At 35.9% G+C, this 15,931-nt stretch overlaps 2 protein-coding genes across 2 annotated transcripts; one reads left to right on the forward strand and one right to left on the reverse strand.

Annotated features, from left to right (window-relative positions):
• Positions 1-558: 558 nt before the first annotated feature.
• On the forward strand, positions 559-7,423 carry LOC130944256 (chaperone protein ClpC, chloroplastic). Its single transcript, XM_057872489.1, has 10 exons — positions 559-809; positions 1,866-2,447; positions 3,029-3,144; positions 3,274-3,396; positions 3,491-3,676; positions 4,269-4,484; positions 5,029-5,233; positions 5,381-5,469; positions 5,560-5,649; positions 5,846-7,423. The coding sequence occupies exons 2-10, from the start codon at positions 1,883-1,885 to the stop codon at positions 7,025-7,027; spliced, it is 2,772 nt and encodes a 923-aa protein (XP_057728472.1). The 5' UTR covers positions 559-809; positions 1,866-1,882; the 3' UTR covers positions 7,028-7,423.
• Positions 7,424-7,774: 351 nt separating this feature from the next.
• On the reverse strand, positions 7,775-12,832 carry LOC130944255 (dual specificity protein phosphatase PHS1-like). The gene is made up of 11 exons (XM_057872487.1): positions 12,640-12,832; positions 12,342-12,443; positions 12,078-12,214; positions 11,171-11,372; positions 10,897-11,073; positions 10,629-10,789; positions 9,398-10,409; positions 9,162-9,308; positions 8,843-9,070; positions 8,535-8,692; positions 7,775-8,372 (listed from the first exon to the last, which is right to left on the reverse strand). Exons 1-11 carry the CDS (start codon positions 12,700-12,702, stop codon positions 8,012-8,014), a joined length of 2,748 nt encoding a protein of 915 aa, XP_057728470.1. The 5' UTR covers positions 12,703-12,832; the 3' UTR covers positions 7,775-8,011.
• Positions 12,833-15,931: the final 3,099 nt, after the last annotated feature.

The raw sequence follows: 15,931 nt of genomic DNA on the forward strand, positions 1-15,931 counted from the left end.
TAAAAGATTTTTGACATTTATTTAAACTTTATTATATAAAAATATCTAATTTGATTTTAAAAATCATGATTAATTGTGTTTTTAAAAAAATATGATTTTTTTTTAAATATATGAACTCAAAAATATCAAAATAAAAAAATTACTTATCACTAAACGCAAATGCTATTAATGAGTAGATAAACATATTTTAAAAAAATCAAGTTTATTAATATATTAAAATTACTAAAAAAATTTAATTTATAATTTCATATAAACTAATAATTTTTTAGAATTTTTTATTTCAATTTTCATTTGATTTTGATAAATTAATAATATAAATGTTATAAATAATTATTCAATTTTTCTCTTTACAAATTATTCAAATAGTATAGTAAAAAATGACTATTTTGTTGAAATGACCAAATTAGATGTTTATATAAGTTATTAAAATTAGTTATATTTTACATGTGAAGTATCAGAAAATGAGAGTCGGCGAGGTGACACTAAAAATTAGATATATATATTTTAGAGAGACAAAAGAAAAAGATATCTTGAAGGAGTGGGTTACGACCACATTTTTCTTTTTATTTTTATCTCTCTTTTTCCTTTTTTCCCTTTCTCTCCCATATTTATATATATTTGATTATTTTCTCATATTATTATTATTATTATATAAACACTTTCTCTGCTTCATTTCCTCTTTTCACTTCATAAAAAAAGGACCTTCCTTTCTCTCTCTCTCTCTCTCTCCCTATTCTTTTTCTTTTTCTTTTTCTTTTTCTCAATTTTAATAACCCTATCGTATTTCGGATTTTTGTGCAGAGTTTCTGGTGAGTTCAATTTTCTTTTCCATTTTGGATTTGGTGTTGCTCTGTTACTCTTTCCCTTTCTTTTCTTCTTTGCCTTTGTTAGCTCAAAAGCTGCTTCAGTTAGGTTTTCTTTATTTATTTATTCATTTGTTTATCTTGTTTTGGAGTTTTCGTTTCTCGATTTTGGTTTCAATTATTGTTGAATTATTATTATTATTATTATTATTATTATTATTATTATTCGGTTCTGTAGTTTCATCATCTTATTAAGGTTACTGATTCATTAATTGAAGCGTTTCCCAATTGTGGATTATATTACTGTTATGGTTTATTCCGTTAATTAGTGTTTTACTTGCTACTTTAGCTATACGTATGTACTTGATTATTGTGTTATTTTTGTAATCTTGTGTTAGTTTTTGATCTCTTGGTTTATTTGTTATCATCATTAGCTTTTTCAAGCTCCAAGTATGTTGTAATTTGTAAATGGGTTTTAGTTGGAAGAAGAAATGGATAATTCAGAATAAGCAAAATGAAGGATATTATTTTCCCTTGAATTGTCATGAGCTTAAAATGATGTCCTTGAACTTTATTTCCATGATTTCTATTAGTTTTTCCAATAAGATGTAATACTTTTTAGGCAAGATAATGTTCTGTGAGCTTTGGCATCCTTGGTTTTGGTCATCTTTATTATTTCCCAAATGATTTGAAATATCTTTGATGTTCATTGTATGTTTGAAAGGTATGATCAGCGGATGTGTTGCTCTATCTGATAACTTGCTTTGAAGTTTGGTTATTATCATCGCTCTGATTAATTTTAAATTCCTTTGCACTAAACTTCTTCTGAATGTTGTTCTTCCCATAATAGTTTTATATATTCTATTTTTTTTTTCAACTTTGAGGAGGAAGTTAAATATTTTGATCTATTAGATGTATGTACAAGTGTTTATTCTCATGGCTGTCATGTAGTAAAAAAATTTTCGATTGATGCTTGCCATGGTGAATCTTTTTGTTTGTTAATAGATATTCTGTTTTTCAAGTGTGTTACTTGTTGCTTAATATTCTTCATAAAAATTGCAGCCAGCTATTCAGGAATCATGGCTAGGGTTTTGGCTCAGTCAGTTAATGTCCCTGGTCTAGTGGCCGGGCATCGGCGTGGCCAACATAAGGGATCAGGAAAATCCAGAAGATCTGTCAAAATGATGTGTGCTTTACGAACAAATGGACTAAGAATGGCAGGTTTTTCAGGACTACGTACAGTTAATCCTTTGGATACTATGTTGAGACCTGGACTGGATTTTCACTCGAAGGTGTCAATTGCAACTTCTTCACGGCGAGCAAAGCCTATCAGAGGTGTTCCTAAAGCCATGTTTGAGCGTTTCACAGAAAAAGCAATCAAGGTGATTATGCTTGCCCAGGAGGAAGCAAGACGTCTTGGTCACAATTTTGTTGGAACAGAGCAGATTCTTTTGGGTCTTATTGGTGAGGGCACTGGTATTGCCGCTAAGGTTCTGAAGTCTATGGGAATCAACCTTAAAGATGCACGTGTTGAAGTGGAGAAGATAATAGGAAGGGGTAGTGGGTTTGTAGCTGTTGAGATTCCATTTACTCCTCGTGCAAAACGTGTTTTGGAACTCTCATTAGAGGAAGCTCGCCAACTTGGTAAAAACAATTTTTCTTTTTTCTCACCGATCTTTATATAGTTATTTGTTTGTTTTGGTTGCAAAAAAGCATTCGTACATTAACAGTGGTTGATTCCCCGTATGCTTATCTTCCTGTTTCTATGAGGTTTTCCCCTTTTTAATTAATTTTTACTTGAAATAAGGTAGAAGTGATTGGTGATATGGGACACAATACAATTATCTATTTTTCTCAAGTGGTTCATCTAAGTTTGATTTCTTATAGAGGATGATGAGCAAAGTGAAAGTTTGATTTCTTATAGAGGATGATGAGCAAAGTGAAAAAGCATTTTCGATAAGCTGCCATATTGTGTAAATTGCAATTGTGCCAAGAGTAATCTATAAGTTGGGTCCAATGTAGATGCAAATTGACACTAGTATCTTGTGATAAAATCTTGCTTCTAATTATTGCATGCCCATTGAGGCTTAACCTATTCATGGTGTGCCACAATCAAATGATTCTCTTGTCTGTAATACATGATAGATATTTTATGTTCAGTGATTCAGTTGTAATTATTTGGTCTTAGCTTGTGATGTTGAAGTCTTAAACCTTGATATTTACAGGTCACAATTATATTGGATCTGAGCACTTGCTTCTGGGTCTTCTTCGTGAGGGTGAAGGTGTAGCAGCACGTGTTCTTGAAAACTTGGGTGCTGACCCAACTAATATTCGAACACAGGCTAGTTTTATTCCCTTATTTACTTCTTTTCCCACTTACTTCTGCATGCACACTCTGCTTCTTTGGTGCTTTATAATACATATATACCTTCTTTAGTCTTGTCTAATATGTTTATGCTGATGGGCACAGGTTATTCGCATGGTTGGTGAGAGTGCTGACAGTGTTACTGCAACTGTTGGGTCAGGAAGTAGTGGCAATAAGATGCCAACATTGGAGGAGTATGGCACCAATTTAACCAAGTTAGCAGAGGAGGTAATTGAGAATTCCTAGTTAACTGGTACAGATGCTTGAGTGTGGATGATTCTGAATTCTTCATAAAAGTTCACTTATTTTCCTCTGCAATCAGGGAAAATTGGATCCAGTTGTGGGAAGGCAGCCACAAATAGAACGTGTCACTCAAATTTTGGGTCGTCGCACCAAAAATAACCCTTGTCTTATTGGAGAACCCGGTGTTGGTAAGACAGCAATTGCTGAAGGTCTTGCTCAGAGGATTGCAAATGGTGATGTACCTGAAACCATAGAGGGAAAAAAGGTTTGTTGAAATAATTTTATTTTCACAGATCTTAAATATTTTGTAGTTAAAATCGTGATTTGTCATTATCGTCTTCAATACTATTAACATCTTCAAGTTATTGGATTCATTCAAACTAATTATAAAATAATATCCTGTTTCTTCACTGATTTTTACATGTCACAAAAAATATTTGTTTCCTAACATTGTTCGGCCATCGTTTACATCATGCTGTCTCATTTTTGTTCTTCTGATTGTGTGATAGTAATTTCATCTCACTAAGTTTGGGATACATATTTTTTTTTTTAATTTCGGGGGGTGTCTGGTATGATTTTTGGGATTCTAAATAATGATTTTTTCTCAATTACATTTGGCATGCAAATGTATGTTTGATTCACTTTACTAATCTATTACAATAATGGCACTTCAGGAGAAAATCATGCATTTTTAGATCTCTTCTTTGCTTACCTTGTCAAATTTTGGGAAATGAAGTATTGGTAGAGACAAATACTGTTTGAAGGGGTCATAGATGTATCTTTATTTGGAGTTAGTAGTTACCCTTTGATAATGTTTCATTATATTCTAATTATGTATCCTACTATGTATGCTTTAGGTTATAACCCTTGATATGGGTTTGCTTGTTGCTGGAACTAAATATCGTGGTGAGTTTGAGGAGAGGTTGAAGAAACTGATGGAGGAAATTAAACAAAGTGATGAGATAATACTTTTTATCGATGAAGTGCACACCCTAATTGGAGCTGGAGCAGCTGAAGGGGCTATTGATGCTGCTAACATACTAAAACCTGCTCTTGCAAGGGGTGAACTGCAGGTAATTTCCCTTTACATGTTAAAACTGGCTTATGGATAAACTGTGTGATGAACATTTATTTCAAAGTCAATATATTAAGGATATTTGGCTTTTGGATTTTACTGGTACATCATTTGGGAGCCTTTTAATCAAAATGTGGAAAAAAGGGGACAAAACACCTTTCTGATAATAAAATATCCATAGCCACTTCAAAGTCCAAAAAGTTAAAACATTGGAGGTCTGCTATAGGTCAGCTATCACATCTCAATTATGATATACGGTCAGAAATTGGTGCTAGCTTGTACTCAAACAAATAATGGGCTCAACTTTCCAAATTAGCATTGGAAACTTCCATACAAATATAGAAATATTGGCATTGATTTGTTTCAGTGTCTGTTAATAATAGGATGCAGGATGATCAAATTATGCCTATTTTGATGGGTTAATTGTCTATGGCCAAGCTACACCAAAAATAATGAGCATCTGGAACTTGATTGATATTGCTAAATTCAGATGCTACTTTCCCTGGTGAATGTGTGCTAAAGAAGTGTTTTGTTTTCTCCAGTGTATTGGAGCCACAACACTTGATGAATACCGGAAACACATTGAAAAAGATCCAGCTTTGGAGAGACGATTCCAGCCAGTTAAGGTGCCGGAGCCAACTGTAGATGAAACCATACAAATACTGAAAGGACTTAGAGAACGCTATGAAATTCACCACAAGCTTCGGTATACTGATGAGGCTCTTGTAGCTGCTGCACAGCTTTGCTGTGAAATTCAATCTAGGGTAGAGAATGCTGCCTTGTCCTTGAACTCAGGATGCTGTTCATGTTAGATTTATTGAATTTAGCATCAGCAATTGCAATTGTATAATACAATTGCTCTATGTTTTACCATATTTCCCCTCTCAAAAATAATTGTGTATTGCAGTGATCGATTTTTGCCAGACAAAGCTATAGATCTTGTTGATGAAGCTGGTTCACGTGTCCGGCTGCAACACGCACAGGTATGTTGTTTGCCTACCTTAAAACTAGCTGTTCATGTAGCAACTAGCATCCGTTTTTGACCTAATTTGGTTATATTTATGTACTTCCAGTTGCCTGAAGAAGCAAGAGAACTTGACAAGGAACTCAGGCAGATTGTTAAGGAGAAAGAAGAAGCTGTTCGCAACCAAGACTTTGAGAAGGTAATGTTTTTCTCTAAATGTAAAATGTGCAAATGTTTTCTTTCAGCTACGATGATCAAGTGGGATAATATTGTTTGTCTGAAAACAATGATTCACTGTTGTTTTTTGCTTAAGGGTTTAGGGTTGTTTTAATATTCATTATTCAAGTGTACAGTTTCTTGGCCCGTAGATTGACAATAGATGGAAATTTTAATAGGCTGGAGAGCTACGAGATAGAGAAATGGATCTTAAGGCACAAATATCAACACTTGTAGAGAAAGGCAAGGAGATGAGCAAGGCAGTGAGTGAAGCAGGAGACTCAGGTCCCATTGTGACGGAAGTTGACATACAACATATTGTCTCCTCTTGGACTGGTATCCCCGTTGAGAAAGTCTCAACCGATGAATCCGATCGCCTCCTTAAGATGGAGGAGACATTGCACAAGCGTGTCATTGGTCAGGATGAAGCAGTGAAAGCAATTAGCCGAGCTATTCGTCGAGCCCGGGTTGGATTGAAAAACCCTAATCGTCCAATTGCCAGCTTCATCTTTTCTGGTCCAACTGGTGTCGGGAAGTCTGAATTGGCGAAAGCATTGGCTGCATATTACTTTGGCTCTGAAGAAGCCATGATTCGGCTAGACATGAGTGAATTCATGGAGAGGCACACCGTCTCTAAACTCATAGGTTCGCCTCCTGGATATGTTGGTTACACCGAAGGTGGCCAACTGACTGAAGCAGTTCGGCGTCGTCCTTACACTGTTGTGCTCTTTGATGAGATTGAGAAAGCCCATCCTGATGTATTCAACATGATGCTTCAGATCCTGGAAGATGGTAGACTTACAGATAGCAAGGGAAGAACCGTGGATTTCAAGAACACGCTTCTCATAATGACGTCGAATGTTGGAAGCAGTGTAATTGAGAAAGGAGGCCGGAAAATAGGATTTGATCTGGATTACGATGAGAAGGACAGCAGCTACAACCGAATCAAGAGCTTGGTGACCGAGGAGCTAAAACAATACTTCAGGCCAGAGTTCTTGAACAGGCTGGATGAAATGATTGTCTTCAGGCAACTCACAAAACTCGAGGTGAAGGAGATTGCTGACATAATGCTAAAGGAGGTGTTTGACAGACTAAAGACCAAAGATATCGAACTTCAAGTGACGGAAAGATTTAGAGACAGAGTAGTTGAGGAAGGTTACAACCCTAGCTATGGAGCTAGGCCTCTAAGGAGAGCCATAATGAGACTTTTGGAGGACAGCATGGCTGAGAAGATGCTTGCTAGAGAGATCAAAGAAGGTGACTCTGTGATAGTTGATGTTGATGCTGATGGCAATGTGATTGTTCTCAATGGTAGCAGTGGTACTCCAGAGTCCTTGCCAGAGGAGGCTCTTCCTGTATAATGGGGTTATTACCTTTGATAATAGTAATACCTGTACTAATAATATATATACACATTTGATCTAAACCATAGTCATAGTTTCTGTTTTACTTGTCAATGGACGTTCAGCTTTTAATGGATCACAGATTCCCAGTCAGGTTTCGCCCATAGCCAATCAAAACTAGTAGAGAAGAAAGGGGTGACCATGGAAGAAGACAAATGGTATGTGTGAAAGGTGAGGTACGTTGATGAATTAATTACTTCAAAAGCTGGGTGTTTTTTCAAAAGTTTCCAATGGTTCAATCTATGTAATCTCCCTGCATTTGTTGTAAATTGTTAATTTGTTATGGTGTATTCAAATGCTTGAAAGGAAGTACATGTAATGATAGGTTCCAAGTAATTAGTACAATTGCTTTAAGTCCCAAATGCCTCCATAGAAAAATGTTGCTATATGATGGCGGATTTGCTGTCACAACATTGCAAGATTTCCAATTCTACAGAGGATTAATGTTTACAACTTAATCCAAGATACTAAAAACAGTTTAAATTACTTAAATTGTTATAAAAACCTAGCTACTCCATGTGAAAAAGCTTCACTCTAGCAGTTCAATGCTCCAAAACTCGTTTGATATACAATAGGAGCTAGATTAAGGTACTAAGATGTACTGCAAATTTTTGTTTAACCATTAGGGAGGTTTGCTAATGCTACTGCTATGTATTAAATGACAAAGCAGTGTTAATGTTACTTAATCCGATATTGGAACATTTTTGAAATAAAATAATAATCAATACTCATTCCTGATGGCATGATACCATATGACAAGTTCATGTTTTCAGGAACCAATTTTTCTTTTATATTTAATAAAGTAACAAAAGAATTGAACTATAACCACATAATTAACAAGCCCCTTCTTCTACTTTACACTTTGCATAAAGAAAAATAGAGAAAATACAATGAAAAGCCAACAGAGTTAAGTAACCTTTCTTCATGTCTTGCTAGAGTAATCTATTCATCTATCATTGACTGAGACTGCCTCTGTGTCGGGCTAACACTGCCGCCGCGGCTAACCTTCAAAGCCGTCAGTGCCTTCTGTATTTCCATTGTCATGGCACTATCTACACTCCCGGACGACAGCTTTTTATGCAACTTCTGGAGATGGAGCTTAAGTGAGCTGCTGCTTAATCCAGCATTCTTGCCGCAGATGGGGCAAACTTTCATTGTTGGTTTTCGTTGTTGCCACTCCATAGATACCTTTCCATGCAGCTTTTTATCCAGTTCCTGTAAGATCTTCGCAAAACCGTCGTTTGGCTGTGCTCGGCGGTGTACTCGCTTCAGTGTGTTCCATGCTTCTAAGAGAGTGAACTTCCTATATATTGATATAAATTACACTGATTTGTTAGTGTGCCAAGTTTCAAAATGACATATTTTGAAAAGGAGTATAATATATAAATAGCTATTAAGATTCAAAAACATTTAACTATTTTAACTATTTAAGAAGATTGCATAATTTCAAATCTCTTTTACTTACTTTCTGAGCATTAAGTAAGCAAGAACGAGAGTAACACTTCTGCTTCTCCCCTCAAAACAATGAACTAAAACTCTTTGACCAATCTGCTCAACATAATCTATAAAATCACAAGCTTCTTCAAATATCCTGCTGATGTTACAATCTTCATTGTCACTCACCTGTTTTCAATGAGAAAGAACAGGACCAATATAAGAGTTAAATCACTGACATAACTTAATAAATGAAATGATTAAGCGAGGAGATTTCGACGTCAGCATTAACATGGTGCAAACAAATACCATTGGGTGAGACATGATAATACGACTTACAGAGAAATTTTTATATGTAAATAGATCAGGAAACTGAGAATCGGCCTGTCCAATTTCGTTAGTACACAAACACAATATATGTGTGATTCCCAAGCGTTGTAACGTGTATATAGATCTTGCAGCCAGTGCTCCACCAACATAGAGAGTATTTGTAACGGCGGAAGGTTTCTCTGTATTCGCAGCCTCAGATATCAACACAATCCTCTCAAGGATATGCTCAAGTCTTATCTGAAAATTCAAGGAGTATATGCTTTATATGGAGATACATAAATGAACCAAGTTTAAGATGATAGTTTTTGGTGTATTAAAATGAATTTACCTTCAGTTCATATGCATCAATGACAAAGTTGTCGTCACTACCTTCGAAAAAACCTGTATTGAAATTGTTGTCTTGGCATAACTTGATGACATCATTTTTAAGCATTTCATTCCACTGTTCCAGTTCTTTACTAGATTCGGCATCAACCTTGAAGATTGAAATTAGGATGAAGTATAAGACACAAAGAAAGACAAAAAAAGAAGGGATTTTACATCGCAAAATTATGTTAAAAAAACCTTTGCAAATTTATTGAAGTCCCGAAGCTTAGCTGTTAAGCGAAGACCACTATGTGATTCCGCGCTTCCTTTTGAGTGTTTTCCATGACAACCTTCTCTTGATGCAGACCCGGAGTCACAACAATCATGATGGTTATCATGAGGAGACCTCTCTCTACCTGTTGGAGAGGGACTGCTACCAGCAGCAATGGGTGAAGAAAAATCATCTTTTTCAGATTCCAGAGACGAAATTTTGCTTATAATATTCATAAGGGATCTTAACATGTTATCAAGTTTCTGGTGAAGTGTCAGTAGGAATATATAGAACCCCTGCAGATCCCTAAGAGCAGCGCGAAAACTACAACGAAACTCATGAACTACTGTTATGTCACTAGCAGTTGCAGGTACATCAGTTGCCGGATTTATGTCTTCTGGTGCAGGACATCCTAATTTGCCTCCGGTTATATCATATAGCAGGTTCGAGGAAAACTCAGAACTGTTAAGTAGCAACTCAACCAACTTGGGATAATTAGTCTGATCATCTGCACGTTTTCCAGTAGGGGGCCGGCGAGGAACACCAGAATCAATAGCCACAACATTAAAGTTAGTACAAGGTGATTCTCCTGATGTTTGACCATTAAGACTCATCCTAGTAGATATTGCTGATTCCACTATATCCGAAACATCTGAGCGTTGTGATAACAATGTAGGATTCCGAGAACTTGATTTGGAATCCATTGAAACTGACCTCCTTTCACTTTGAAGTGCTCGAACCACCCTTGGTCCGTAATGGTTCATTGCAGAATCTAAAGCTTCTCCTAGTGTGTCTGTATTTGCTGAGATTAACTTTTCAGCAAACAACAAATTTGCGGAGTTCCCTCGCCACCTAAGTTGGCGGCAAGGGAGCCTATCTTCATTTCTAATGACAAGGTCCAACATCAGTACCCTGCCAAGGGCTGCTGATGTTCTTTCTACAGTTTCCCGATATTCAAATGCATAGGGACTTTCAAGCAAAGGTGAACCATGTACATAACTGCAAAAAGATTACAAATCCTTATGAAAATACAATTATGGTGGTCGCACGCCACATTCGAAAACTGAAATGACTAAATCAAGACCAGGCATTGAAATTAGAATCATTGTTTGTAACAAAATAATATCATTAGATGGTAGTGATAACATGACAACAATAGAACATAATTCACAAACATATTATAAACCATATCATTGGAATACCGGATTTCAATCGTACCTCATAAAATAGAGACATCGGCCGAGTTCAAGTGCTTCCAAAAGTTCTGAGCAAGTCATCTCGCCACTTTCATCACCCTTATAACTTGCTGCATCTCTAGCTTTTTCTGTAGCTTCCTTTATTTGGAGCCACTCAGAACTAGTATTGTGAATCACTCTAGCCTGCATTTTCCAGATAGAAAAGAATGAATACGCTAGAAGTCAATCTTCATATCTGAAGCTTGCAATGTGATGGTTGTGTTCCTGAAAGAATAAAGCATAGAAACAACCTGTGGAGTTCGAACTCCCAACCACCTAGCGAATTCATAACCAAGGCGTTCTGATTGTGTTGCCAATCTTGATGATGATATTTTTATAACGGCCGCTGCTTCTTTCGGAAAAGCACCATCGCCCCCAAGGCCATTGAAAAAAGCAAAGAAGACAACCCCTCCAGAATTTACAGTTACCTATTACACATACAAATCATTCGTGTGCACTTCAAACACTATTTCTAATTCAGTACTACAAGATATCTCATTTGTATGATTGTAAGAAAAAACAGACCTCAAGAGCTTTGTTCATTTCATCCTCGGAATTCTCATTGATGCTGCTGTGTTCAGTGTGGTGAAGCGAAGTGAGCCTGTCCCAAGAAAACATGCTTGATTCAATGTCCAACATTTCGGCTTTACCGAGCCTCTCCCACAAGTTAACCTCAGTTTGTTTTGGAGGCTGATCGCTCGTTGCATCTTCAATAGCCTCACCAGGGCTAACACATAAAAGTTATGATCACCATTAGCAACATGGACAATTTCACACCAAACACATCACAGAGAAAAGAAAAAAAAAAAAAAAAAAGCTTTCATTATGCACCTTTACAACTCCACTTCCAAAAGATTAATCTTTAGCATTCAATGAAACAATATCAAATCAAAAACTTAAATTGCACCAAACCTACTTGAGTAATACGCTACAATTTAATTTGTCATGCTTGCATTTACCTTGACTTACGATTACATGGAATGTCACTATGTCAGTATCACATTTCACAAAATTAAGTGATATCAGGTGTAAAATCGACTTAAATGTATAATTCTACGAATCGAATGGTATTATCCTACATGATATTGCCTAATCAGTGTAATTTACTAATTTCCTCTTCCTAAGAGTGCCACACTATACAACCTCCCATAACAACTTCTTCGACCACCATAATTCCAAACCATGTTACGTGAACACCAAAAATCAGACGCTGGTATAGAATACATATTGAAATACAAAATACATGTTAAAAATAAGTTTAAAAACACATGTAATTATACACTCTCTTCTACCCATATTCCTCATTTTTTCAATCTTTGATGGGGCAATTTTCAACTCAAACACATAACATCACTTACTCCTGTGATATATAGAAATTGATTTTCTGAGGATTGAAAGTAGAAAGTAGAAAGTAGTAGTAGTAAATAAGAACCTAGAAGAAGGCATGGTGGAAAGGCGGTTAGGGAAGCCAGAAGGTCCAAACTTGGAAGTGCGTTTACGAACCAATTGAAGCCATTGCGTGAACTTGTACGCAGGCCCTGCTGCTATATCTCCCAACATATACAATACCTGCATTTTCATTCATTCCCAGAAATCAAGTTTCAATTTTTATTCAGTTTTGGACAGTTACATAGGAACCCAAAGTTAGAAACAAACACAAAAGTACACAACACAGATAATGAAGAAGAAATCAGACCCTGGAAGTAACAGTGAGAGGCAATGGTGACTCTGGGAGTTGAGAATCCTCTGCTTCAACTTCCAATTGATGATGATGATGATGATTCTCTTCTTCTTTTCCCTGCAATTCACACACGCACATGTAAATTCTAAAACTTGACAAGATCACAGTTGGAACTTGATGTTTATATGTGATATAGATTAATGGGGTTGATGCAAGTTTTCTTCTTTTTCAATTTTTCCCACTCGAATTGTAGAAATTAGTGCGAAAAGAGAAAATTGCAAAAGAAGAAGAGGGAGTAAGTATATATAAAAACCTGATTTTGTTGAGAAGGATTAGTAATGAGTAGAGGATGCTGGTTTTGTTGGTCTTTTCTCATTTTTGTAGGGAGGGAAAAGCTGCAACAAATTGTTGTGAGGGAAAGTAGTTTGCTTTTTTCAAAGGGTGGATTGGAGGAGGGAAGAACCTACTAATACTAACCATATGGTCTCTATTACTTCAGATTCAACTCATTCAAGATCACTAATTTTGCATTAATTATTAATTTTAATGCACAAATGCTTTTAATTACGACAACATGGCACTAGCAAAATTAAGCTCTACTAGTTATTATTATTATTATTGAAATTGTTGCCCTTTTTATACAATAGAGATTCTGGGATGCAGGTTTAGCGGTTTTGAAATCTCTTTTATCTCATTTGTGTTGTGATAAGATTGAATAGGTGGATGTCCATTCTCAAGAGAGATTGAATTTAATGAATGTTGAAAATGTTACCTTTTGTATGCCTATAAATAGGAGGTTAATCCTCAGGCAATACACAAACAAAAGCAATAAAATAATCCTCTCTCTCTTTTATGTTGCAATACTTCTCTCACTCTCTTTATACTTCTTTATATTTTATATTTGTTACCTCTTCCTTGTTTATTTATTTAGTTATTTTAAAACAGTTATCAGCACAAGCTCTAAACGAAATTTTAGGAAGACTTCAGGTAACAAATTTTTATTATGCGAATCTCTTTCATCTTGAATATACTTTTGATATATCTGTATAATTATTTATCATGGATACTAGATGTTAAAATCTATCTGATTCAATGGATCTTGGAGATACCATTAAGGCTGAAAAATCATCCCAGAAGGATATAGCCAAAGCCATAATTCCTTTCGTCGTCATCTTGAAGTATGATTGAAAAAATATCCCACATTAAAAGATCTTGCAGATCTGTGGAAAGACCTTGAAGAAATGTACAATCATGTGATACTTCCTCAAGTCCGATATGTTAGAGAAAATTTTCTCGGCCTTCCATGTCTCGAATGCTCCTGCAGCAGCAGTATCGAGAAAAATAATTAAAAAGTATTTTGAATTAATTTCTTGCTTTCTTGTTGCTGAATGCAACAATGAGTTACTTTTGATAAATCATGAAGCGCGTTCAGTTGGCGCCGCCCCATTTCCTGAAGTAAATGCGGCAAATTATAACCCCAGAAGAGGTAAATGGCAAGATTTTGATGACAAGAAAAATTATGGAAGGAAAATGAATTATGTTCACAAGAAAAGATCTCACCAGAAGTGGGATAAAGAAAGAAATAATGGGCAAAGTATATCAATTGAGGATTAATGCTTCCGTTGTGGTGGAAAGGGCCATTGGTCACGTACCTGTCGTACTCCAAGGCACCTAGTTGATCTTTATCAAGCATCCTTGAAAAGGGATGACAAAGAAAAGGAAACAAATTTTGTTTTAAATGATGAAAATTTCACCACTCATTTTGATGTATCTAATTTCTTTAAGGATTCTGAAGGAGATATTGGCTATTTGATCAATGATGGAATAATTTAATATATGTATGTGTTTGTTAAGTATTCATGTGAATAATTTTACTGTGCATGTACTTTTACTCATTTTATTATTATTATTATTATTATTATTTGTTTTTGAAGAAAAATGGCAAGGACATATTCTGAAGATATTTGCCTTGCGGATAGTGCAAGTTCGCACACTATTTTTAAAAGTGATATATATTTTACCCATCTTGTGCCAAAAGAAGAATATATTAACACTATTATTGGCTCAGGCAATGTGATAGAAGGCTCCGGAAGAGCTATAATTTTGTTTCCTGGAGGAACAAAATTTATAATAAATAATGCACTATTATCTACCAAGTCCCTGAGGAACTTGTTGAGTTTCAAAGATATTCGCCGAAATGGATATCATGTTGAGACAATGAATGAGGAAAATCATGAGTATTTATGTACCACAACTCATGATTCAAATAAGAAAGTTATATTAGAAAAATTACCATCACTTTCATCTGAGTTGTATTATACCAAGATCAGTGCAATTTTGAATCACATGCCACTGTAAACCAGAAGTTTACTAGCCCAAATGAATTCATAACTTGGCACGACCGATTGGGTCACCCGGGAACAACCATGATGAGGAGAATTATTGAAAACTCTCATGGACATTCACTAAAGAACCAGAAGATTCTTAAAACTAGTGAATTTTGTTGTGCTGCATGTTCTCAGGGAAAGCTAATTTTAAAGCCATCACCAGTAAAGATTGGATTTGAGTCCCCTGAATTCTTAGAAAGGATTCAAGGTGATATATGTGGACCTATTCATCCACCATGTGGATCTTTTATATATTTTATGGTCCTAATAGACGCATCTTCAAGATGGTCACATGTGTGCCTATTATCTTCTCGCAACCTGGCGTTTGCGAGATTACTGGCTTAAATTATTCGATTAAAAGCACAATTTTCAGAAAATCCAATCAAAACAATTCGTCTTGATAATGCTGGTGAATTTACTTCCCAAGCATTTGATGCTTATTGTATGGCTAATGGAATAAGTGTTGAACATCCAGTAGCTTATGTTCACACACAAAATGGGTTAGCAGAATCACTTATTAAACGCCTCCAATTGATTGCTAGACCCTTACTTATGAGAACAAATCTCCCAACTTCGGTTTGGGGGCATGCTATTTTACATGCCGCAGCACTTATTCGTTTGAGGCCAACGAGTTACCATCGGTTCTCTCCTATGCAATTAGCTTTTGGCCAGCAGCCAAATGTCTCCCATTTAAGAATATTTGGGTGTGCGATATATGTTCCCATTGCACCACCTAATCGTACCAAAATGGGACCCCAAAGAAAATTGGGGATATATGTTGGATATGATTCTCCCTCTATAGTGAGGTATCTTGAGATACAAACGGGAGATGTATTTAAAGCCCGGTTTGCGGATTGTCATTTTGATGAATCAAAATTTCCAACATTAGGGGGAGAGAATAAGCTTCCTGAAAAGGAACTTAATTGGAATGCATCATCGTTGATGCATTTAGATCCTCGATCAGGGCAATGTGAATTAGAAGTTCAAAAGATTATACATTTGCAAAGAATAGCAAATGAATTGCCTGATGCATTTTCCGATACAAAGAGGATAACCAAATCTTATATACCAGCGGAAAATGCCTCAATTCGAATTGACGTCCCAGTAGGACAAGTAGCCACTGAAGCAAATTTACGCCAGAAGCGTGGCAGGGCGAAAAATGCCCCAATTCGAATTGATGTCCCAGTAGGACAAATAGCCACGGAAGCAAATACACGC

This window comes from Arachis stenosperma, chromosome 8 (genome assembly GCF_014773155.1).
Source record: "Arachis stenosperma cultivar V10309 chromosome 8, arast.V10309.gnm1.PFL2, whole genome shotgun sequence".
Lineage (NCBI taxonomy): Eukaryota > Viridiplantae > Streptophyta > Magnoliopsida > Fabales > Fabaceae > Arachis > Arachis stenosperma.